Source organism: Oncorhynchus nerka, linkage group LG15, assembly GCF_034236695.1.
Source record: "Oncorhynchus nerka isolate Pitt River linkage group LG15, Oner_Uvic_2.0, whole genome shotgun sequence".
NCBI classification, from domain to species: domain Eukaryota; kingdom Metazoa; phylum Chordata; class Actinopteri; order Salmoniformes; family Salmonidae; genus Oncorhynchus; species Oncorhynchus nerka.
This window is the reverse complement of record NC_088410.1, coordinates 69860550-69887573: the sequence shown is the minus strand read 5'-3', so window position 1 is coordinate 69887573 and position 27024 is coordinate 69860550. Positions and strand designations below refer to the sequence as shown.

General features: G+C 47.8%; 1 protein-coding gene across 1 annotated transcript; it reads left to right on the top strand.

Annotated features, from left to right (window-relative positions):
- The first annotated feature begins 1175 nt into the window (after positions 1–1175).
- LOC115124062 (protein Wnt-4a) lies at positions 1176–3366 on the top strand. The gene is made up of 4 exons (XM_065001858.1): positions 1176–1318; positions 1445–1576; positions 2621–2763; positions 2861–3366. Exons 1-4 carry the CDS (start codon positions 1195–1197, stop codon positions 3329–3331), a joined length of 870 nt encoding a protein of 289 aa, XP_064857930.1. The 5' UTR covers positions 1176–1194; the 3' UTR covers positions 3332–3366.
- Positions 3367–27024: the final 23658 nt, after the last annotated feature.

Here is a 27024-nt window from a genome sequence, read left to right as displayed (position 1 = left end):
TAACCAGGAGCAGATCTGTAATGTAATGATCATTATTCTTGCCAGATACAGATCTGTAATGTTATGATCATTATTCTAACCAGGAGCAGATCTGTAATGTAATGATCATTATTCTAACCAGATACAGATCTGTAATATAACGATCATTATTCTAACCAGGAGCAGATCTGTAATGTAATGATCATTATTCTAACCAGGAGCAGATCTGTAATGTTATGATCATTATTCTAACCAGGAGCAGATCTGTAATGTAATGATCATTATTCTAACCAGATACAGATCTGTAATATAATGATCATTATTCTAACCAGATACAGATCTGTAGTATTGATCATTATTCTTGCCAGATACAGATCTGTAATGTTATGATCATTATTCTAACCAGATACAGATCTGTAATAATGATCGTTATTCTAACCAGATACAGATCTGTAATGTAATGATCATTATTCTAACCAGGAGCAGATCTGTAATGTTATGATCATTATTCTAACCAGATAGAGATCTGTAGTAATGATCATTATTCTAACCAGATACAGATCTGTAATAATGATCATTATTCTAACCAGATACAGATCTGTAATATAATGATCATTATTCTAACCAGGAGCAGATCTGTAATGTAATGATCATTATTCTAACCAGATACAAATCTGTAATATAATGATCATTATTCTAACCAGGAGCAGATCTGTAATGTTATGATCATTATTCTAACCAGGAGCAGATCTGTAATGTAATGATCATTATTCTAACCAGATACAGATCTGTAATATAATGATCATTCTCTTTAACCAGGAGCAGATCTGTAATGTAATGATCATAATTCTAACCAGATACAGATCTGTAATGTAATGATCATTATTCTAACCAGATACAGATCGGTAATGTAATGATCATTATTCTAACCAGATACAGATCTGTAATAATGATCATTATTCTAACCAGATACATATCTGTAATAATGATCATTATTCTAACCAGATACAGATCTGTAATAATGATCGTTATTCTAACCAGATACAGATCTGTAATAATGATCGTTATTCTAACCAGATACAGATCTGTAATAATGATCGTTATTCTAACCAGGTGCAGATCTGTAATAATGATCGTTATTCTAACCAGATACAGATCTGTAATAATGATCGTTATTCTAACCAGGTGCAGATCTGTAAGCGCAGTGTGGAGGTGATGGATGCTGTGCGGCGTGGGGCTCAGCTAGCCATAGACGAGTGTCAGTTTCAGTTCCGGAACCGCCGATGGAACTGTTCCACACTGGAAACCATGCCCGTCTTCGGCAAGGTCGTCACACAGGGTACGCCTCAGTATCAGTAACTTATCTTACAATAAATATACTTTTATATCTGAAGATAAAAACTTACTGCCTGATCTGTGATGAATGTAGTTGTGTATTTATTGTCTGCCTGTTTATTTGTGACAGGCACTCGGGAGGCAGCCTTTGTGTATGCCATCTCAGCAGCCAGTGTGGCGTTTGCTGTGACCCGAGCCTGTAGCAGCGGAGAGCTGGAGAAATGTGGCTGCGACCGCACCGTCCATGGAGTCAGTCCGGAGGGTAGGACACACACACACACACACACACACACACACACACACACACACACACACATCAGATGTTTGACTGCTAACACTCTCACTCTGTCTCTCTCTGTCTCTCTCTGTCCGAGTCTCTCTCCCTGTTTCTCTTTCTCCGTGTCTCTCCCTCTCTCTCCGTGTCTCTGTGTCTCTCTGTCCGAGTCTCTCTCCCTGTTTCTCTCTCTCCGTGTCTCTCCCCCTCTCTCCGTGTCTCTCCCCCTCTCTCCATCTCTCTCCCTCTCTCTCCGTGTCTCTCCCTCTCTCTCCGTGTCTCTCCCTCTCTCTCCGTCTCTCTCCCTCTCTCTCCGTCTCTCTCCCTCTCTCTCCGTCTCTCTCCCTCTCTCTCCGTCTCTCTCCCTCTCTCTCCGTGTCTCTCCTCTCTCTCCGTGTCTCTCCCTCTCTCTCTCCGTGTCTATCCCTCTCTCTCCGTCTCTCTCCCTCTCTCTCCGTCTCTCTCCTCTCTCTCCGTCTCTCTCCCCCTCTCTCCGTCTCTCTCCCCCTCTCTCCGTCTCTCTCCCTCTCTCTCCGTTTCTCTCCCCATCTCTCCGTGTCTCTCCCTCTCTCTCCGTGTCTCTCCCTCTCTTTCCGTCTCTCTCCCCCTCTCTCCGTCTCTCTCCCTCTCTCTCCGTCTCTCTCCCTATCTCTCCGTGTCTCTCCCTCTCTCTCCGTGTCTCTCCCTCTCTCTCCGTGTCTCTCCCTCTCTCTCCGTCTCTCTCCCTCTCTCTCCGTGTCTCTCCCTCTCTCTCCGTGTCTCTCCCTCTCTCTCCGTCTCTCTCCCTCTCTCTCCGTGTCTCTCCCTCTCTCTCCGTCTCTCTCCCTCTCTCTCCGTGTCTCTCCCTCTCTCTCCGTGTCTCTCCTCTCTCTCCGTCTCTCTCCCTCTCTCTCCGTGTCTCTCCCTCTCTCTCCGTCTCTCTCCCTCTCTCTCCGTGTCTCTCCCTCTCTCTCCGTGTCTCTCCATCTCTCTCCGTCTCTCTCCCTATCTCTCCGTGTCTCTCCCTCTCTCTGTCTCTCTCCCTTCCTCCAGGGTTCCAGTGGTCAGGCTGTAGTGATAACATAGCATACGGAGTGGCCTTCTCTCAGTCCTTCATTGACGTAAGGGAGAGGAGTAAAGGACAGTCCCCCAGCAAAGCACTCATGAACCTACACAACAACGAGGCCGGGAGGAAGGTATGACCTATCACAACAAACAAATATGTCCTAGTAAACTCAACAGCAAAGAAGAGAATAGGAGATAAAAACATGCATTCTTTCCGTCTCCCTGCAGGCCATCCTGAGCCACATGCGTGTGGAGTGTAAGTGTCATGGCGTGTCAGGTTCCTGTGAGGTAAAGACCTGCTGGAAGGCCATGCCCCCATTCCGCAAGGTGGGCAACGTCATCAAGGAGAAGTTTGACGGCGCCACAGAGGTGGAGCAGCGCAAGGTGGGCACCACCAAGGTCCTGGTGCCACGGAACTCCCAGTTCAAACCTCACACAGACGAAGACCTGGTCTACCTGGAGCCCAGCCCCGACTTCTGTGACCACGACCCACGCACACCAGGCATGCTGGGTACGGCGGGGCGGCAGTGTAACCGGACGTCGAAGGCCATCGACGGCTGTGAGCTGATGTGCTGCGGCCGGGGCTTCCAGACAGAGGAGGTGGAGGTGGTGGACAGGTGCAGCTGTAAGTTCCACTGGTGCTGCTACGTCAAGTGCAAACAGTGCCGCAAGATGGTGGAGATGCACACCTGCCGGTGATCACCATGGAAACCCCCAGTGGAGACCCAAACAATTTCCCCACTCTCTCCCTCCTCACCTGCACTTGGGGAGGGAGAGAGAAAGGGAGGGTGGGGGGGTGTTTGTGGTTTTCCTCTACTCCATATTTCAAAGCCACCCCGATTCCTTTAACAACAGACCATGGGAACAGCCAGCCAGACAGAGGAAAGGTTCATACAATGTTAAAGGAACATCTTACACACGCACAGGATGTAAAATCTAAAACGGCAAATATACACTGAGTATACTAAACGTTAGGTGGCATAGACTGACCAGGTGAATGCAGGTGAAGCTATGATTCCTTATTGATGTCACTTCTTAAATCCACTGCAATCAGTGTAGATGGAGAGGAGATTGTGTATGTGTGCCATTCAGAGGGTGAATGGGCAAGACAAAAAATGTGAGTGCTTTGAACGGGGTATGGTAGTAGGTGCCAGGCGCACCGGTTTGTGTCAAGAACTGCAACGCTGCTGGGTTTTTCACGCTCAACAGTATTCTGTGTGGTTCAAGAATGGTCCAACACCCAAAGGACATCCAGCCAACTTAACAACTGTGGGAAGCATTGGAATCAACATGGGCCAGCATCCCTGTGGAACGCTTGACACCTTCTAGAGTCCATGTCCCGGCCAATTGAGGCTCTTCTTAAGGCAGGGGGGGGGGGGGTGAAACTCAATATTAGGAAGGTGTTTAGTATACTCGGTGTATGTTTTCCAAGTTCCAAGTCCCAACAGAGTATTTTCCCTCCCCCTCCCACACTCTCAGTTGATTCTAATTGATGTGATTGCTCTTTGTTTTGTTTTTTTAACTTATTTGATATTGTGAGTGATTTGGGGTGGGTGAGGTTGAGAGTGGATTGAAGGGGAGAGGGGAACTGAGGGTAGGACATATTGGACCTGAGAAGGGGAGAGGGGAGCTGAGGGTAGGACATATTGGACCTGAGAAGAGGAGAGGGGAACTGAGGGTAGGACATATTGGACCTGAGAAGAGGAGAGGGGAACTGAGGGTAGGACATATTGGACCTGGGAAGGGGAGAGGGGAACTGAGGGTAGGACATATTGGACCTGGGAAGGGGAGAGGGGAACTGAGGGTAGGACATATTGGACCTGAGAAGGGGAGAGGGGAACTGAGGGTAGGACATATTGGACCAGGGAAGGGGAGAGTGGAACTGAGGGTAGGACATATTGGACCTGGGAAGGGGAGAGGGGAACTGAGGGTAGAACATATTGGACCTGAGAAGGGAGAGGGGAACTGAGGGTAGGACATATTGGACCTGGGAAGGGAGAGTGGAACTGAGGGTAGGACATATTGGACCTGAGAAGGGAGAGGGGAACTGAGGGTAGGACATATTGGACCTGAGAAGGGGAGAGGGGAACTGAGGGTAGGACATATTGGACCTGGGAAGGGGAGAGGGGAACTGAGGGTAGGACATATTGGACCTGGGAAGGGGAGAGGGGAACTGAGGGTAGGACATATTGGACCTGGGAAGGGGAGAGGGGAACTGAGGGTAGAACATATTGGACCTGGCAAGGCGAGAGGGGAACTGAGGGTAGAACATATTGGACCTGGGAAGGGGAGAGTGGAACTGAGGGTAGGACATATTGGACCTGGGAAGAGGAGAGTGGAACTGAGGGTAGAACATATTGGACCTGGGAAGAGGAGAGGGGAACTGAGGGTAGAACATATTGGACCTGGGAAGAGGAGAGGGGAACTGAGGGTAGGACATATTGGACCTGGGAAGGGGAGAGGGGAACTGAGGGTAGGACATATTGGACCTGGGAAGGGGAGAGGGGAACTGAGGGTAGAACATATTGGACCTGGGAAGGGGAGAGGGGAACTGCGGGTAGGACATATTGGACCTGGGAAGGGGAGGGGAACTGCGGGTAGGACATATTGGACCTGGGAAGGGGAGAGGGGAACTGAGGGTAGGACATATTGGACCTGGGAAGGGGAGAGGGGAACAGAGGGTAGGACATATTGGACCTGGGGAGGGGAGAGGGGAACTGAGGGTAGGACATATTGAACCTGGGAAGGGGAGAGGGGAACTGAGGGTAGGACATATTGGACCTGGGAAGGGGAGAGGGGAACTGAGGGTAGGACATATTGGACCTGGGGAGGGGAGAGGGGAACTGAGGGTAGGACATATTGAACCTGGGAAGGGGAGAGGGGAACTGAGGGTAGGACATATTGGACCTGGGAAGGGGAGAGGGGAACTGAGGGTAGGACATATTGGACCTGGGGAGGGGAGAGGGGAACTGAGGGTAGGACATATTGAACCTGGGAAGGGGAGAGGGGAACTGAGGGTAGGACATATTGGACCTGGGAAGGGGAGAGGGGAACTGAGGGTAGGACATATTGGACCTGGGGAGGGAGAGGGGAACTGAGGGTTAGGACATATTGAACCTGGGAAGGGGAGAGGGGAACTGAGGGTAGGACATATTGGACCTGGGAAGGGGAGAGGGGAACTGAGGGTAGGACATATTGGACCTGGGGAGGGGAGAGGGGAACTGAGGGTAGGACATATTGAACCTGGGAAGGGAGAGGGGAACTGAGGGTAGGACATATTGGACCTGGGAAGGGGAGAGGGGAACTGAGGGTAGGACATATTGGACCTGGGGAGGAGACCTGAGGGTAGGACATATTGAACCTGGGAAGGGAGAGGGAACTGAGGGTAGGACATATTGGACCTGGGAAGGGAGAGGGGAACTGAGGGTAGGACATATTGAACCTGGGAAGGGGAGAGGGGAACTGAGGGTAGGACATATTGGACCTGGGAAGGGGAGAGGGGAACTGAGGGTAGGACATATTGGACCTGGGGAGGGGAGAGGGGAACTGAGGGTAGGACATATTGGACCTGGGAAGGGGAGAGGGGAACTGAGGGTGGGACATATTGGACCTGGGAAGGGGAGAGGGGAACTGAGGGTAGGACATATTGGACCTGGGAAGGGGAGAGGGAACTGAGGGTAGGACATATTGGACCTGGGGAGGGGAGAGGGGAACTGAGGGTAGGACATATTGAACCTGGGAAGGGGAGAGGGGAACTGAGGGTAGGACATATTGGACCTGGGGAGGGGAGAGGGGAACTGAGGGTAGGACATATTGAACCTGGGAAGGGGAGAGGGGAACTGAGGGTAGGACATATTGGACCTGGGAAGGGAGAGGGGAACTGAGGGTAGGACATATTGGACCTGGGGAGGGGAGAGGGGAACTGAGGGTAGGACATATTGAACCTGGGAAGGGGAGAGGGGAACTGAGGGTAGGACATATTGGACCTGGGAAGGGGAGAGGGGAACTGAGGGTAGGACATATTGGACCTGGGGAGGGGAGAGGGGAACTGAGGGTAGGACATATTGAACCTGGGAAGGGGAGAGGGGAACTGAGGGTAGGACATATTGGACCTGGGAAGGGGAGAGGGAACTGAGGGTAGGACATATTGAACCTGGGAAGGGGAGAGGGGAACTGAGGGTAGGACATATTGGACCTGGGAAGGGGAGAGGGGAACTGAGGGTAGGACATATTGGACCTGGGGAGGGGAGAGGGGAACTGAGGGTAGGACATATTGGACCTGGGAAGGGGAGAGGGGAACTGAGGGTGGGACATATTGGACCTGGGAAGGGGAGAGGGGAACTGAGGGTAGGACATATTGGACCTGGGAAGGGGAGAGGGGAACTATAGGACATATTGGACCTGGGAAGGGGAGAGGGGAACTGAGGGTAGGACATATTGGACCTGGGAAGGGGAGAGGGGAACTGAGGGTAGGACATATTGGACCTGGGAAGGGAGAGGGGAACTGAGGGTAGGACATATTGGACCTGGGAAGGGGAGAGGGGAACTGAGGGTAGGACATATTGGACCTGGGAAGGGGAGAGGGGAACTGAGGGTAGGACATATTGGACCTGGGAAGGGGAGAGGGGAACTGAGGGTAGGACATATTGGACCTGGGAAGGGGAGAGTGGAACTGAGGGTAGGACATATTGGACCTGGGAAGGGGAGAGGGGAACTGAGGGTAGGACATATTGGACCTGGGAAGGGGAGAGGGAACTGAGGGTAGGACATATTGGACCTGGGAAGGGGAGAAGGGAACTGAGGGTAGGACATATTGGACCTGGGAAGGGGAGAGGGGAACTGAGGGTAGGACATATTGGACCTGGGAAGGGGAGAGGGGAACTGAGGGTAGGACATATTGGACCTGGGAAGGGGAGAGGGGAACTGAGGGTGGGACATATTGGACCTGGGAAGGGGAGAGGGGAACTGAGGGTAGGACATATTGGACCTGGGAAGGGGAGAGTGGAACTGAGGGTAGGACATATTGGACCTGGGAAGGGGAGAGTGGAACTGAGGGTAGGACATATTGGACCTGGGAAGGGGAGAGGGGAACTGAGGGTAGGACATATTGGACCTGGGAAGGGGAGAGGGGAACTGAGGGTAGGACATATTGGACCTGGGAAGGGGAGAGTGGGGGAACTGAGTTTTCCCTCCATCTTGCTGCTGCTTCACTGGATGTAAAGAGAGAGACACGCCTGCCTGTCGGTCTGAGAGAACAGACTTTACCGCCCAGAGTAGGAATGCTGACTCACAGACATTGTAATTTGTGGTCCAGGTGTACATGACCGTGTTGTGTTGGGGTTGAGTAGCGGTTTAGTTGTGTGGACATTTGTCCCGTTTAGCCCTGATGCTGCCCACTCATGAAATCAGTCACAAAATCAGAATTACTCACAGAAGAACACACAGAATCAGTTATGGGCTGGAATTCAATCTGATCGCGGGTTATAGGTACTGCAGGTCTGAAATGTCATGTTCACATTCGTGGAGATCCCATTCATGATAAACGCTGCATATGTCTGCTCAATCGGAAATTGCCTTTAAAAAACCTTAATATGCCTATAACCCACAATACAATAGAATCCAGCCTTAGTCTGTGTCAGACCAGGAGGAAGTTTGCCCATACAGATACATACAGACAGATACATACAGACAGACAGATACCTATATACAGATAGATACATACAGACAGATACATACATACAGACAGATACATACATACAGACAGATACATATATACAGATAGATACATACAGACAGATACATACAGATAGATACATACAGATAGATTCATACATACAGACAGATACATATATACAGATAGATACATACAGACAGATACATACAGATAGATACATACAGACAGATACATACAGATAGAAACATACAGATAGATTCATACATACAGACAGATACAGATATACATACATACAGACAGATACATACATACATACATACATACATACATACATACATACATACATACAGGGCTGGGTGGAGCAGGGATGCTGTGCAAGATGACTTAAGCACTTTTCTCTCCGAGCGCACACACCACACACCACATACCACACACCACATACCACACACCACATACCACATACCACACCACACCACACACCACATACCACACACCACATACCACACACCACACACCACATACCACATACCACACCACATACCACACCACACCACACACCACATACCACACCACATACCATACCACATACCACATACCACATACCACACCACACCACATACCACACCACATACCACACCACATACCATACCACATATCACACCACACACCACATACCACACCACATACCATACCACACATCGCATACCACACCACATACCACACCACACTACATACCACACCACATACCACACCACACCACATAAAATACCACAACACATAAAATACCACACCACATACCATATCACATACCACACCACATACCACACCACATAAAATACCACATACCATACCACATACCACACCACATAAAATACCACATACCACACATTTACATTACATTTAAGTCATTTAGCAGACGCTCTTATCCAGAGCGACTTACAAATTGGTGCGTTCACCTTATGACATCCACACCACATACCATACCACATACCCACACCACACAACACATAAAATATCACACCACACCACATACCATACCATACCACACCACATAAAATACCACATACCACACCACATACCACACCACATAAAATACCACACCACACACCACACCACATAAAATATCACACCACACCACATACCATACCACATACCACACCACACAAAATACCACACCACACACCACATACCACACCACATTAAATACCACACCACATACCATACCACACCACACACCACATACCATACCACACCACATACCACAAAACATACCACACCACATACCACAAAACATACCACACCACATACCATAACACATTCCACACCACACCATATACAATACCACACCACATACCATACCACACACATACCACACCACAAAATACCACACACATACCACATACCACCCACAAATACCACACCACATACCCACACCATACACACCACATACCATACCACACCACATACCATAAAACATACCACACCACATACCACAAAACATACCACACCACATACCATACCACATTCCACACCAAATACACACCACACCACATACCATACACCACTTACACACACCATACCACATACCCACACCACATACCATACCACATACCACACCACACACCATACCACACCACATACCATACCACACCACATACCACACCACATACCATACCACACCACATACCACACCACATACCACACCACATACCATACCACACCACATACCACACCACATCACATACCATACCACATCACATACCATACCATACCACACCACATACCATACCACACCACATACCATACCACATCACATACCACATACCATACCACACCCCACATCACATACCACACCAAATACCATACCACACCACATACCATACCACATCATATCACATACCATACCACACCACATACCACACCACCTCACATACCACACCACATACCATACCACACCACACACCATACCACACCATACCACACCACATACCATACCATACCACACCACATACCATACCGCATACCATACCACATACCATACCACATTCCACACCACACCGTATACAATACCACACCACATACCATACCACATCACATACCACACCACATACCATACCACACCACATACCATACCACACCACATACCATACCACACCACATACCATACCGCAAACCATACCACACCACATACCATACCACATATCACACCACATACCACAAAACATACCACACCACATACCATACCACATCACATACCATACCGCATACCATACCACACCACATACCACACCACACCACATACCATACCACATACCACACCACATACCATACCGCATACCATACCACACCACATACCATACCACATACCACACCACATACCACATCACATACCACATACCACACCACACCACATACCACACCACACCACATCACATACCACATACCACATACCACACCACATACCACACCACACCACATACCACCGTCCCTACACCTTACCACAAACAACAAAGCCTACACACACATCACTGTCCCACATCGTATACTACACACACATGCACATACACACCACACTCGCTAAATACATAACGTACAACACACTAGCCGCACACACACCGCACCATATGCCACACAGCATACCATACACTACATACAGTCTCTGCCAGGGCACAGGGGCTGACCTATGTGTGGCTACCATGTACAACCACCATAAGCCAAAGCTTTCTATAGTAACATGCTATTCATTATAGAAACATAGATCTGTAAAGACTTATACACTGAAGAAGACTATACTGCGTATGAATGTATGTTCAAATGAAATATATGCTGTGTCAAATGATTATACTCTTGTTTGTCATATTTCTTTTGACATGTCTCTTTACAATGTAAGAAAACAACTCTGATATCAGGGTTGCATGTTCATTTCATGCTTTCTGTGTGTGTTTGTGTGTGTTTGTTTATGTGTGGGTGATGGCTTGATATCACTCATTAAAACAACCATTATTGCAGCTGACTGGGTACCAACATAAAATGTTTTAAATATCCTGTCAATATCCTGAGTCCAGCTAGTTGTGCCCTGAAGCCAAACCCAGTCCTGATTCCTTCCAGCTGTTTTAATAATGGGGGTGTGCCTCCAATTCAGTGCCTTTTGAGAAGTGTAATTTAGTAAATATATATATTTCACACAATTTTATCAATCTGTCATGTTTGACTTAATAAAATAAGTTTTCCCATTTCAAGATGTTAAATAAAAAAATACTATAGTAAGTGCGTATGAAGTGCCAAATAAAGTAACAGGGTTGACCGTAACAGGGTTGACCGTAACAGGGTTGACCATAACAGGGTTGACAATTTCATCTAAAAATCTGCCATAAATCCCTTTGTGACAGGGGGAATGGAAGTGTGTTGTGTGCAATAGGGAGAGGCAATTGAATGCAAGCTTCCCACATTATAATATTTTTTACATTTCTAGCCTGCCTATCTGTGGGTAACAGGGTTGACGTGTTATTCTAGCCTGCCTATAGGGTTGAGTTATTCTAGCCTGCCTATCTGAATTGCGTGTTATTCTAGCCTGCCTATCTGTGGGTAACAGGGTTGATGTTATTCTAGCCTGCCTATCTGTGGGTAACAGGGTTGACGTGTTATTCTAGCCTGCCTATCTGTGGGTAACAGGGTTGACGTGTTATTCTAGCCTGCCTATCTGTGGGTAACAGGGTTGACGTGTTATTCTAGCCTGCCTATCTGTGGGTAACAGGGTTGACGTGTTATTCTAGCCTGCCTATCTGTGGGTAACAGGGTTGACGTGTTATTCTAGCCTGCCTATCTGTGGGTAACAGGGTTGACGTGTTATTCTAGCCTGCCTATCTGTGGGTAACAGGGTTAACGTGTTATTCAAACCTGCCTATCTGTGGGTAACTGGGTTGACGTGTTATTCTAGCCTGCCTATCTGTGGGTAACAGGGTTGACGTGTTATTCTAGCCTGCCTATCTGTGGGTAACAGGGTTGACGTGTTATTCTAGCCTGTCTATCTATGGGTAACAGGGTTGACGTGTTATGCTCGACCCGCTCAGTTTTCCACCACAAAACAAAATAAGAAGAACCAGCTGACCTGCTTTTACACTATGATTCTACTATTAGATGTTTAATGTTTCTTTTGAAAAAAATATTTAAAATAAATCGTTTTGCCATATTAAAATGAGTAAAATGAGGGACAGACTAATCACATGAAATAAATAGTAATCTTCAGAAATGTCTAAGCTACAAAATCTTGTGAAATTGTGGGGATAAGTGGGTTCAAATATTCCTAAAAGTCACAGAGGGTGCAAAGACTTTGGCAAGTCTTTATTCATATAAAACATCTGATAGATTCCCCATGTGGTGTAAATTAAAAGGAATTTAATTTAATATAAGACTATTTGAAAATGCTATATTGGTGCACAATCTTTACTTAAAATATCAATGGGACGCAAAAGGCACTCATTTCGTGGAATAACCCAGTGGCAGGCAGGAGGAATGGCAGGGATCAAGGACCAGGGACCAGGGATCAAGGATCAGGGATCAGGGATCAAGGACCAGGGATCAAGAATCAGGGATCAGGGACCAGGGATCATGGACCGGTGATCAGTGATCAGGGACCAGGGATCAGGAACCAGGGATCAAGGATCAGGGATCAGGGATCAGCGACCAGGGATCATGGACCGGTGATCAGTGATCAGGGACCAGGGATCAGGAACCAGGGATCAGGGACCAGGGATCATGGACCGGTGATCAGTGATCAGGGACCAGGGATCAGGAACCAGGGATCAGCGATCAGGGATCAGGGACCAGGGATCAGGGATCAGTGATCAGGGATCAGGGACCAGGGATCAGGGACCAGGGATCAGGGACCAGTGATCAGGGACCAGGGATCAGGGATCAGTGATCAGGGATCAGGGATCAAGGATCAGGGATCAGTGATCAGGGACCAGGGATCAGTGATCAGGGACCAGTGATCAGGGACCAGGGATCAGTGATCAGGGACCAGGGATCAGGGACCAGTGATCAGGGACCAGGGATCAGGGATCAGGGACCAGGGATCAGGGATCAAGGATCAGGGATCAGGGATCAGTGATCAGGGACCAGGGATCAGGGATCAGTGATCAGGGACCAGTGATCAGGGACCAGGGATCAGTGATCAGGGACCAGGGATCAGGGATCAGTGATCAGGGACCAGGGATCAGGGATCAGGGATCAGTGATCAGGGACCAGGGATCAGGGATCAGTGATCAGGGACCAGGGATCAAGGATCAGGGACCAGGGGCTGACAACAGCGATCTACAGAGTCCTGTACTGGCTGTACCCACACCTAGAAAGAGAGAAAGAGCTTCTCATTGTTTATGTTCACATTGTCAAATACAGAATATAAGATGAAATAAAGAGAAATAAATGACCGGTATGGAGTAAATGCTAACTGACACTTGTATAGAGACTTTACCTTATCAGTATGTAGGAAATACACATGGAGACAGGGTATCCATATGAGAGAACAGCTACATTAACCCTACATGTATAGAAAAGAGAAAAAAGCTACTTGTGTGCATAGGTGTCCCTCAACATACAGATGACATCTAATCTACACAATGACTTTCTGCCTTGTTACTGTCACAGAAACTCCAGAGACAAGCCTTCATGACATGACCCTTCTTGCAGTCTGATACCCTCCACCCACACCCATACACACCCTCGCCGCAGGACACACATTTCTATTGAAAATGTCTGTGTTTGTGTGGTATATGTGTGTTATGTGTGTGTGTGTGAGGTACATTACTCCCCCAGGCTCTTTTCCCCAACACTGACACCTATAAACACAATTTATGTGCCAGAGATCAGCACATCTATCATCCCAGATATCAGGGCACATATCCCCTGGCCATGGGAGCAGTCACCGTGGGTTTGGGAAGAAACAGCACAGAGGCTCGTGTTTCACGGCTTCTCTGATTCTGCTCCAATCAGATGGTAAGAAGGCAGAGAAGCAGAGAGAGCCAGCATACCAGAGAGCAAGGATTATGCTGAAATACAGACCACATGGCATCCCTTCTGTCTGTCTCCCTTTCTGTCTCCCTTTCTGTCTCTATCTGTCTCCCTTTCTGTCTCCCTTTCTGTCTCTCTCTGTCTCCCTTTCTGTCTCTCTCTGTCTCCCTTTCTGTCTCTATCTGTCTCCCTTTCTGTCTCTGTCTCCCTTTCTGTCTCTCTCTGTCTCCCTTTCTGTCTCTATCTGTCTCCCTTTCTGTCTCTCTCTGTCTCCCTTTCTGTCTCTATCTGTCTCCCTTTCTGTCTCTCTCTGTCTCCCTTTCTGTCTCTATCTGTCTCCCTTTCTGTCTCTATCTGTCTCCCTTTCTGTCTCTCTCTGTCTCCCTTTCTGTCTCTGTCTCCCTTTCTGTCTCTCTCTGTCTCCCTTTCTGTCTCTATCTGTCTCCCTTTCTGTCTCTCTCTGTCTCCCTTTCTGTCTCTATCTGTCTCCCTTTCTGTCTCTATCTGTCTCCCTTTCTGTCTCTATCTGTCTCCCTTTCTGTCTCTCTCTGTCTCCCTTTCTGTCTCTATCTGTCTCCCTTTCTGTCTCTATCTGTCTCCTTTCTGTCTCTCTCTGTCTCCTTTCTGTCTCTTTCTGTCTCTATCTGTCTCCCTTTCTGTCTCTCTCTGTCTCCTTTCTGTCTCTATCTGTCTCCCTTTCTGTCTCTATCTGTCTCCCTTTCTGTCTCTATCTGTCTCTGTCTTCTGTCTCCCTTTCTGTCTCTCTGTCTCCTTTCTGTCTCTATCTGTCTCCCTTTCTGTCTCTATCTGTCTCCTTTCTGTCTCTCTGTCTGTCTCCCTTTCTGTCTCTATCTGTCTCCCTTTCTGTCTCTCTCGGTCTCCCTTTCTGTCTCTATATGTCTCCCTTTCTGTCTCTCTTTCTGTCTCTCTCTGCCTCCCTTTCTGTCTCTGTCTCCCTTTCTCTCTCTATCTGTCTCCCTTTCTGTCTCTATCTCTCCCTTTCTGTCTCTCTCTGTCTCCCTTTCTGTCTATATCTGTCTCCTGTCTTTCTGTCTCTCTTTCTGTCTCTCTCCTTTCTGTCTCCTTTCTGTCTCTATCTGTCTCCCTTTCTGTCTCTCTCTGTCTCCCTTTCTGTCTCTATCTGTCTCCCTTTCTGTCTCTCTCTGTCTCCCTTTCTGTCTCTATCTGTCTCCCTTTCTGTCTCTCTGTCTCCCTTTCTGTCTCTGTCTCCCTTTCAGTCTCTGTGTCCCTTTCTGTCTTTCTCTGTCTCTTATCTGTCTCCCTTTATGTCTCTATCTGTCTCCCTTTCAGTCTCTTTCTCCATTTCTGTCTCTCTCTGCCTCCCTTTCTGTCTCTCTCTGTCTCCCTTTCTGTCTCTCTGTCTCCCTTTCTGTCTCTCTGTCTCCCTTTCTGTCTCTGTCTGTCTCCCTTTCTGTCTCTATCTGTCTCCCTTTCTGTCTCTCTCTGTCTCCCTTTCTGTCTCTCTCTGTCTCTGTCTCCCTTTCTGTCTCTATCTGTCTCCCTTTCAGTCTCTGTCTCCCTTTCTGTCTTTCACTGTCTCCCTTTATGTCTCTGCCTCTCTTTATGTCTCTATGACTCCCTTTCTGTCTCTATAGGTCTCCCTGTTCTGTCTTTCTCTGTCTTTGTCTCCGTTTCAGTTTTATCTGCCTCCTTTCTGTGTATATCTGTCTCCCTTTCTGTCTCTATCTGTCTCCCTTTCTGTCTTTCTCTGTCTCTGTCTCCCTTTCAGTCTCTCTCTGTCTCCCTTTCAGTCTCTATCTGTCTCCCTTTCTGTCTCTATCTGTCTCCCAGCCTGTCTCTATCTGTCTCCCATCCTGTCTCTATCTGTCTCCCTTTCTGTCTCTATCTGTCTCCCTTTCTGTCTCTCTCTGTCTCCCTTTCTGTCTCTATCTGTCTCCCTTTCTGTCTCTATCTGTCTCCCTTTCTGTCTCTATCTGTCTCCCTTTCTGTCTCTCTCTGTCTCCCTCTCTGTCTCTATCTGTCTCCCTTTCTGTCTCTATCTGTCTCCCTTTCTGTCTCTCTCTGTCTCCCTTTCTGTCTCTGTCTCCCTTTCTCTCTCTATCTGTCTCCCTTTCTGTCTCTATCTGTCTCCCTTTCTGTCTCTATCTGTCTCCCTTTCTGTCTCTCTCTGTCTCCCTTTCTGTCTCTATCTGTCTCCCTTTCTGTCTCTCTCGGTCTCCCTTTCTGTCTCTATATGTCTCCCTTTCTGTCTCTCTTTCTGTCTCTCTCTGCCTCCCTTTCTGTCTCTATCTGTCTTCCTTTCTGTCTCTCTCTGTCTCCCTTTCTGTCTCTGTCTCCCTTTCTCTCTCTATCTGTCTCCCTTTCTGTCTCTATCTCTCCCTTTCTGTCTCTCTCGGTCTCCCTTTCTGTCTATATCTGTCTCCCTTTCTGTCTCTCTTTCTGTCTCTCTCTGTCTCCCTTTCTGTCTCTATCTGTCTCCCTTTCTGTCTCTCTCTGTCTCCCTTTCTGTCTCTGTCTCCCTTTCTGTCTCTATCTGTCTCCCTTTCTGTCTCTCTCGGTCTCCCTTTCTCTCTCTATCTGTCTCCCTTTCTGTCTCTATCTGTCTCCCTTTCTGTCTCTGTCTCCCTTTCTGTCTATCTGTCTCCCTTTCTGTCTCTCTCTGTCTCCCTTTCTCTCTCTCTGTCTCCCTTTCTGTCTCTGTCTGTCTCCCTTTCTGTCTCTCTCTGTCTCCCTTTCTGTCTCTCTCTGTCTCCCTTTCTGTCTCTCTCTGTCTCCCTTTCTCTCTCTGTCTGTCTCCCTTTCTGTATCTGTCTCCCTTTCTGTCTCTATCTGTCTCCCTTTCTCTCTCTCTGTCTCCCTTTCAGTCTCTCTCTGTCTCCCTTTCTGTCTTTCTCTGTCTCCCTTTCTGTCTCTATCTGTCTCCCTTTCAGTCTCTTTCTCCATTTCTGTCTCTCTCTGCCTCCCTTTCTGTGTCTCTCTGTCTCCCTTTCTGTCTCTCTGTCTCCCTTTCTGTCTCTGTCTCCCTTTCAGTCTCTGTGTCCCTTTCTGTCTTTCTCTGTCTCTTATCTGTCTCCCTTTATGTCTCTATCTGTCTCCCTTTCAGTCTCTTTCTCCATTTCTGTCTCTCTCTGCCTCCCTTTCTGTCTCTCTCTGTCTCCCTTTCTGTCTCTCTGTCTCCCTTTCTGCCTCTGTCTCCCTTTCTGTCTCTGTCTGTCTCCCTTTCTGTCTCTATCTGTCTCCCTTTCTGTCTCTCTCTGTCTCCCTTTCTGTCTCTCTCTGTCTCTGTCTCCCTTTCTGTCTCTATCTGTCTCCCTTTCAGTCTCTGTCTCCCTTTCTGTCTTTCACTGTCTCCCTTTATGTCTCTGCCTCTCTTTATGTCTCTATGACTCCCTTTCTGTCTCTATAGGTCTCCCTTTCTGTCTTTCTCTGTCTTTGTCTCCGTTTCAGTTTTTATCTGCCTCCCTTTCTGTGTATATCTGTCTCCCTTTCTGTCTCTATCTGTCTCCCTTTCTGTCTTTCTCTGTCTCTGTCTCCCTTTCAGTCTCTCTCTGTCTCCCTTTCAGTCTCTATCTGTCTCCCTTTCTGTCTCTATCTGTCTCCCAGCCTGTCTCTATCTGTCTCCCATCCTGTCTCTATCTGTCTCCCTTTCTGTCTCTATCTGTCTCCCTTTCTGTCTCTCTCTGTCTCCCTTTCTGTCTCTATCTGTCTCCCTTTCTGTCTCTATCTGTCTCCCTTTCTGTCTCTCTCTGTCTCCCTTTCTGTCTCTATCTGTCTCCCTTTCTGTCTCTATCTGTCTCCTTTCTGTCTCTCTCCTCCTTTCTGTCTCTGTCTCCCTTTCTCTCTCTATCTGTCTCCCTGTCTCTGTCTCCCTTTCTGTCTCCTCGTCTTTCTCTCTCTATCTGTCTCCCTTTCTGTCTCTATCTGTCTCCCTTTCTGTCTCTGTCTCCCTTTCTGTCTCTGTCTCCCTTTCTGTCTCTTTCTGTCTCCCTTTCTGTCTCTATCTGTCTCCCTTTCTGTCTCTCTCTCCCGTCTCTGTCTCCTTTCTCTGTCTCTGTCTGTCTCCCTTTCTGTCTCTCTCTGTCTCCCTTTCTGTCTCTCTCTGTCTCCCTTTCTGTCTCTGTCTGTCTCCCTTTCTGTCTCTATCTGTCTCCCTTTCTGTCTCTGTCTCCCTTTCTGTTCTGTATGTCTCCTTTCTGTCTCTATCTGTCTCCCTTTCTCTCTCTCTCTGTCTCCCTTTCAGTCTCTCTCTGTCTCCCTTTCTGGCTTTCTCTGTCTCCCTTTCTGTCTCTATCTGTCTCCCTTTCATTCTCTTTCTCCATTTCTGTCTCTCTCTGCCTCCCTTTCTGTCTCTCTCTGTCTCCCTTTCTGTCTCTCTGTCTCCCTTTCTGTCTCTGTCTCCCTTTCAGTCTCTGTGTCCCTTTCTGTCTTTCTCTGTCTCTTATCTGTCTCCCTTTATGTCTCTATCTGTCTCCCTTTCAGTCTCTTTCTCCATTTCTGTCTCTCTCTGCCTCCCTTTCTGTCTCTCTCTGTCTCCCTTTCTGTCTCTCTGTCTCCCTTTCTGTCTCTGTCTCCCTTTCTGTCTCTGTCTGTCTCCCTTTCTGTCTCTATCTGTCTCCCTTTCTGTCTCTCTCTGTCTCCCTTTCTGTCTCTCTCTGTCTCTGTCTCCTTTCTGTCTCTATCTGTCTCCCTTTCAGTCTCTGTCTCCCTTTCTGTCTTTCACTGTCTCCCTTTATGTCTCTGCCTCTCTTTATGTCTCTATGACTCCCTTTCTGTCTCTATAGGTCTCCCTTTCTGTCTTTCTCTGTCTTTGTCTCCGTTTCAGTTTTTATCTGCCTCCCTTTCTGTGTATATCTGTCTCCCTTTCTGTCTCTATCTGTCTCCCTTTCTGTCTCTCTGTCTCCCTTTCTGTCTCTGTCTCCCTTTCAGTCTCTGTGTCCCTTTCTGTCTTTCTCTGTCTCTTATCTGTCTCCCTTTATGTCTCTATCTGTCTCCCTTTCAGTCTCTTTCTCCATTTCTGTCTCTCTCTGCTCCCTGTCCCTCTTCTCCCTTCTCTCTCTGTCTCCCTTTCTGTCTCTGTCTCCTTTCTGTCTCTGTGTCCTTTCTGTCTTTCTCTGTCTCCCTTTCTTTATGTCTCTATCTGTCTCCTTTCAGTCTCTTTCTCCATTTCTGTCTCTATCTGTCTCCCTTTCTGTCTCTCTCTGTCTCCCTTTCTGTCTCTCTCTGTCTCTGTCTCCCTTTCAGTCTCTCTCTGTCTCCCTTTCAGTCTCTATCTGTCTCCCTTTCTGTCTCTATCTGTCTCCCAGCCTGTCTCTATCTGTCTCCCATCCTGTCTCTATCTGTCTCCCTTTCTGTCTCTCTCTTTCCCCCTTTCAGTCTCTGTCTCCCTTTCTGTCTCTCTCTTTCCCCCTTTCAGTCTCTGTCTCCCTTTAAGTCTCTCTCCCTTTCTGTCTTTCTCTGTCTCTATCTGTCTCCCTTTCAGTCTCAATCTGTCTTGGGTGTCTCTTTCAGCACTCGGTAGCTTCTGCCTCAATAAGGCCTCCTGATGCCCCAGATGATGTGGAGAGAGGTGGGAGTGGTGATCGCTTGATAATATTCCTGTTAATGAACCCGGGGCATTTCTGCAGGCTCCTGTCTGTACACAGTCAGCTGGGGAGAAGACGGGGAGGAGGGGAGCGGCGAGGGGGTAGGAGTAGAGTATCAGTAATACCTCTCCTTCCTGTGTTTGTGGAGGCAGAGATATTGAGGCCTAAGAGCTCTAGAACTGTGTTCACTAGGGGGGGTGGGGGGGCATGCATGCGTGTATTGTGTGTGGAGGAGCAGAGCAATGGTGACAAGAGAAACAATTTGGGGCTTGGCTGGCTCCCACAGTACTTCCGCAGTAGAAGCACACCAGTTTGTACCTGTGTGACTGTGTGAGAGTGTTCAGGCAGGCCCCTCCATCTGGCCCCTCCATCTGGCCCCTCCATCTGGCCCCTCCATCTGAGAACCATCTGAGGTGTGAAAATATTCAAGTAAATATTCCCGTGTTGGGCAGCGGGGCTTGGCTTTCCCACAGAATTTCTACAATGTTCCCAGGGACAAATGCTTCCCTGTGCTTCCCTGTCACCGCCTGCCTGATGAGAATACTTGCCTGCAATTTCACATTTGGACAGGCTTCTCTGGGGCATACCGTAACCATGGACCCCAGCCCAGGGAGAGGGCTCTGAGATCACAAGAGGGAGGTTTCAGCTTTCAGCTGGGCTTAATATGGCAGCCGGAAAACCCTGGGCATCTGGTCCTCTCCAGCAGGGTCATCTAGTGACTAACCTGGGAACTGAGCTGCTTGGTCCTCTCCAGCAGGGTCATCTAGTGACTAACCTGGGAACTGAGCTGTTTGGTCCTCTCCAGCAGGGTCATCTAGTGACTAACCTGGGAACTGAGCTGTTTGGTCCTCTCCAGCAGGGTCATCTAGTGACTAACCTGGGAACTGAGCTGTTTGGCTCTCAGGTGGACACTTCAGCATCTATCTGATCAGCCCAGAAAGTGTACAGCTATAGGCTGGGTATCCATGGAGTTGAACCTGTGTACAGCTATAGGCTGGGTATCCATGGAGTTGAGCCTGTATACAGCTATAGGCTGGGTATCCATGGAGTTGAACCTGTGTACAGCTATAGGCTGGGTATCCATGGAGTTGAACCTGTGTAGAGCTATAGGCTGGGTATCCATGGAGTTGAACCTGTATACAGCTATAGGCTGGGTATCCATGGAGTTGAACCTGTGTACAGCTATAGGCTGGGTATCCATGGAGTTGGACCTGTGTACAGCTATAGGCTGGGTATCCATGGAGTTGAACCTGTGTACAGCTATAGGCTGGGTATCCATGGAGTTGAACCTGTGTACAGCTATAGGCTGGGTGTCCATGGAGTTGAACCTGTGTACAGCTATAGGCTGGGTGTCCATGGAGTTGAACCTGTGTACAGCTATAGACTGGGTATCCATGGAGTTGAACCTGCTATACTGGATAGTTTGTTGGTATGCAGCTTTTTGGCAGATTAGAAGAGTGTGAGGGACAGGAGCAACCAGAATACATACTACTGTACACTCAGGGCTAAATCACACATACTTAACCCAACCTATCACATCATGAACTGATGTCAATGGGAGATTTGCATGAAACTTCAGCTTACATTACACAAGCATGGTTAGTAGGTTTTTCTCTTTCACTTGTTTCTCTGTGCCTAGGTTGAGCACACATACACCAGCAAGTGCACGCGAGGGGTTAACAGGGCAGGTTTGGGAGATAACCAAGCCAAAGCCATGGTCTGTGAGTGAGAGACAGAGGATGGAGGCTTTAGTTCTCAGTCCTGCCCTCCCAGGCCTCTCTCTAACTCACATCTCACCAGCATACTTCTCATATTAAAAGAAAACAAGTTACACAAATGAGACAGATGGTTCTTGTTTGTGATGACAGTTGTGATTCTCCCCTCCCCTCCCCTCCTCTCCTCTCCTTCCCTCCTTTATTTTCTCTCTATATTTTAGGAGTGCCAAGTTGTCCAACACACACACAAAAACACAGAGTTGAACCCCAGCACCTAGTAGACCTGCACTGGTCTCATGGGTTTTAGATTTACAACTCTCTGTATCTGTACATACAACCGGGAATAACTATTAGATATCATAGAGACGTCAACTTACCAGCACAACCAGCACTACAACCAGGAAGACAACTTTCACAAAGCGGATCCTTTGTTTTCATCTCCCAGGGCATTTGAACTAATTCTAGAGGCCGACCCAAAACAACACCGTTGGAGCAGAGGGTGCTGGAGCGGTCTTCTAGTGAGGCTTCGGATGCATGCACACCACCCACCGCTTACTCGCTAAAGTCCAGTCCCTAGATAACAAAGTTGATGAAATCAGGGCAAGAGTTGCTTTTCAAAGAGATATCCAGGATTGTAACATACTCTATTTCACGGAATCATGGCTAGCTGAGGACATGCTGTCGGAGTCCATACAGCCAAAGGGATTTTCAATGCATCGCGCTGACAGGAATAAACATCTCTCCGGTAAGAAGAAGGGCGGGGGTGTATGTTTCATGATTAACGAATCATGGTGTAATTGTAACAGCATATAGGAACTCAAGTCCTTCTGTTCACCTGACCTAGAGTTCCTCACAATCAAATGCCGACCGTATTATCTCCCAAGAGAACTCTCCTCGGTTATTGTCACAGCCGTGTATATTCCCCCGCAAGTGAATACCAAGACAGCCATCAAGGAACTTCACTTGACATTATGCAAACTGGAAACCATATATCCTGAGGCTGCATTTATTGTAGCTGGGGATTTTAACAAAGCTAATTTGAGAACAAGGCTACCTAAATTGTAGCAGCAACCGTGGATTGCTGTACACGAGCGAGTAACATGCACGACCATTGCTACTCTAACTTCCGCTATGCATACAAGGCCCTCCCCCAGCCCTCCTTTTTGATAATCTGACCATGACTCCATCTAGTTGCTCCCCTCCTATAGGCAGAAACTAAAACAGGAAGCGCCCGTGCTTAGGTCTATCCAACGCTGGTCTGACCAATCGGATTCCACGCTTCAAGATTGCTTCGATCACGTGGACTGGGATATGTTCCGGGTAGCCTCAGATAATAACATTGACGTATACGCTGACTCGGTGAGCGAGTTTATAAGGAAGTGTATAGGTTGAACCCACTGTGACTATTAAAACCTTCCCTAACCAGAAACCGTGGATTGATGACAGCATTTGCGCAAAACTGAAAGCACGTACCACCGCATTTAATCATGACAAGGCGTCTGGAAATATGGCCGAATACAAACAGTGTAGTTATTCCCTCCGTAAGTCAATTAAACAAGCAAAGCTTCAGTATAGAGACAAAGTGTAGTCACAATTCAACGGCTCAAACACAAGACATATGTGGCAGGGTCTACAGACAACCACGAAATACAAAAAGAAAACCAGCCCTGTCTCGGACATCGACGTCTTGCTTCCCGACAAGTTAAACAACTTCTTTGCACACTTTAGGGACAATATAGTTCCACCAACACGGCCCGCTACCAAAGACTGTGGGCTCTCCTTCTCCGTGCCCAACGTGAGTAAAACATTTCAACAAGGCTGCCAGCCCAGACCATTGATCCTGTTCCCAAGAAAGCTAAGGTAACTGAACTAAATTGACTACCGCCCCGTAGCACTCACTTCCGTCATCATGAAGTGCTTTGAGAGACTAGTCAAGGACCATATCACCACCACCCTATCTGACACCCAAGACCCACTCCAATTTGCTTACCGCCCCAATAGGTCCACAGACAACGCAATCGCAATGACACTGCACACTGCCCTAACCCATCTGGACAAGAGGAATACCTATGTCATCGACTACAGCTCAGCATTTAACACCATAGTACTCTCCAAACTCATCATTAAGCAGTGACTCCCCATCCCGCATGAGGGAGCGTAATCATCGACTGACACTAATTAGCATAACGCAACGGACATAAATATTCCTAGAAAATATTCCTATTCATGAAAATCACAAGTGAAATATATTGAGACACAGCTTAGCCTTTTGTTAATCACCCTGTAATTTCAGATTTTCAAAATATACTTTACAGCCAAAGCTAGACAAGCATTTGTGTAAGTTTATCGATAGCCTAGCATAGCATTTTGTCCAGCTAGCAGCAGGTAACTTAGTCACGGAAATCAGAAAAGATATCAAATTAAATAGTTTACCTTTGATGAGCTTCGGATGTTTTCACTCACGGGACTCCCAGTTAGATAGCCAATGTTCCTTTTTTCCAAAAATATTATTTTTGTAGGCGAAATAGCTCCATTTGTTCTTCACGTTTGGCTGAGAAATTGCCCGGAAATTGCAGTCATGAAAATGCCGGAAAATATTCCAAATTAGCTCCATAATATTGACAGAAACATGGCAAACGTTGTTTATAATCAACATTTACATTTACATTTAAGTCATTTAGCAGACGCTCTTATCCAGAGCGACTTACAAATTGGTGCATTCACCTTATGACATCCAGTGGAACAGTAGTGCATCTAAATCTTTTAAGGGGGTGAGAGGGATTACCTTATCCTATCCTAGGTATTCCTTAAAGAGGTGGGGTTTCAGGTGTCTCCGGAAGGTGGTGATTGACTCCGCTGTCCTGGCGTCGTGAGGGAGTTTGTTCCACCATTGGGGGGCCAGAGCAGCGAACAGTTTTGACTGGGCTGAGCGGGAACTGTACTTCCTCAGTGGTAGGGAGGCGAGCAGGCCAGAGGTGGATGAACGCAGTGCCCTTGTTTGGGTGTAGGGCCTGATCAGAGCCTGGAGGTACTGAGGTGCCGTTCCCCTCACAGCTCCGTAGGCAAGCACCATGGTCTTGTAGCGGATGCGAGCTTCAACTGGAAGCCAGTGGAGAGAGCGGAGGAGCGGGGTGACGTGAGAGAACTTGGGAAGGTTGAACACCAGACGGGCTGCGGCGTTCTGGATGAGTTGTAGGGGTTTAATGGCACAGGCAGGGAGCCCAGCCAACAGCGAGTTGCAGTAATCCAGACGGGAGATGACAAGTGCCTGGATTAGGACCTGCGCCGCTTCCTGTGTGAGGCAGGGTCGTACTCTGCGGATGTTGTAGAGCATGAACCTACAGGAACGGGCCACCGCCTTGATGTTAGTTGAGAACGACAGGGTGTTGTCCAGGATCACGCCAAGGTTCTTAGCGCTCTGGGAGGAGGACACAATGGAGTTGTCAACCGTGATGGCGAGATCATGGAACGGGCAGTCCTTCCCGGGAGGAAGAGCAGCTCCGTCTTGCCGAGGTTCAGCTTGAGGTGGTGATCCGTCATCCACACTGATATGTCTGCCAGACATGCAGAGATGCGATTCGCCACCTGGTCATCAGAAGGGGGAAAGGAGAAGATTAATTGTGTGTTGTCTGCATAGCAATGATAGGAGAGACCATGTGAGGTTATGACAGAGCCAAGTGACTTGGTGTATAGCGAGAATAGGAGAGGGCCTAGAACAGAGCCCTGGGGGACACCAGTGGTGAGAGCACGTGGTGTGGAGACGGATTCTCGCCACGCCACCTGGTAGGAGCGACCTGTCAGGTAGGACGCAATCCAAGCGTGGGCATCGCGCCGGCAGATGCCCAACTCGGAGAGGGTGGAGAGGAGGATCTGATGGTTCACAGTATCGAAGGCAGCCGATAGGTCTAGAAGGATGAGAGCAGAGGAGAGAGAGTTAGCTTTAGCAGTGCGGAGCGCCTCCGTGATACAGAGAAGAGCAGTCTCAGTTGAATGACTAGTCTTGAAACCTGACTGATATGGATCAAGAAGGTCATTCTGAGAGAGATAGAGCGGAGAGAGCTGGACCAAGGATGAGGATCGGCACGTTCAAGAGTTTTGGAGAGAAAAGAAAGAAGGGATACTGGTCTGTAGTTGTTGACATCAGAGGGATTGAGTGTAGGTTTTTTCAGAAGGGGTGCAGATGGTCTGTGCAGAGAGGAGAGAACAGGGATAGACAGACACATAGTTGACAGGCTACACAAGAGGCTACGCTAATGCAAAGGAGATTGGAATGACAAGTGGACTACACGTCTCGAGTGTTCAGAAAGTTAAGCTTACGTAGCAAGAATCTTATTGACTAAAATGATTAAAATGATACAGTACTGCTGAAGTAGGCTAGCTGGCAGAGGCTGCGTTGTTGACTATGTAGGCTAGCTGGCAGTGGCTGCGTTGTTGACACTACACTAATCAAGTCGTTCCGTTGAGTGTAATAGTTTCTACTGTGCTGCTATTCGGGGCTAGCTGGCTAGCTAGCAGTGTTGATTACGTTACGTTGCGTTAAAAGAACGACAATAGCTGGCTAGCTAACCTAGGATATCGCTCTAGACTACACAATTATCTTTGATACAAAGACGGCTATGTAGCTAGCTATGTAGCTAGCTACGATCAAACAAATCAAGCCGTTGTACTGTAATGAAATGAAATGAAAAATGTGATACTACCTGTGGAGCGAAGCGAAATGCGACCGGGTTGTTGAGTGCGGAAGTTCTGTTCGGTAGACGTTGGCTAGCTGTTGGCTAGCTAGCAGTGTCTCCTACGTTAAGGACGACAAATAGCTGGCTAGCTAACCTCGGTAAATTAAGATAATCACTCTAAAACTACACACTCTAAACTACACAATTATCTTGGATACGAAGACAGCAAAGACAACTATGTAGCTAGCTAACACTACACTAATCAAGTCGTTCAGTTGAGTGTAATAGTTGTGCTGCTAATCGGTAGACGGTGGACGTTAGCTAGCTCGCTAGCTGCAGGGCAGATAGCAGTGTAGACTGCGTTAGGACGACGAAATACGATGATACAAAGACAGCTATGTAGCTAGCTAAGAAGAAATTGCTAAGATTAGACAAATCAAACCGTTGTGCTATAGTGAAATGTAATGAAATGTAATACTACCTGCGGACCGAGTGCGGATGCGACCGCTCGCTCCAACCCGGAAGTAGCAAAAAAAAAAAAAAAAATAAAATATCCTCAAGGTGTTTTTCAAATATCTATTCTATTATCTATTCTATAATATATCCACCAGGACAGTTTTTCAGTAGGACCGATTGGAATAATGGCTACCTCTGTATTTTACACGAGAATCACTCTGAGAGCATCAGGTGACCACTTGCGCAATGTAGCCGCTTACGGGTATTCTTCAACATAAATGTGTGAAACTACGTCACAATA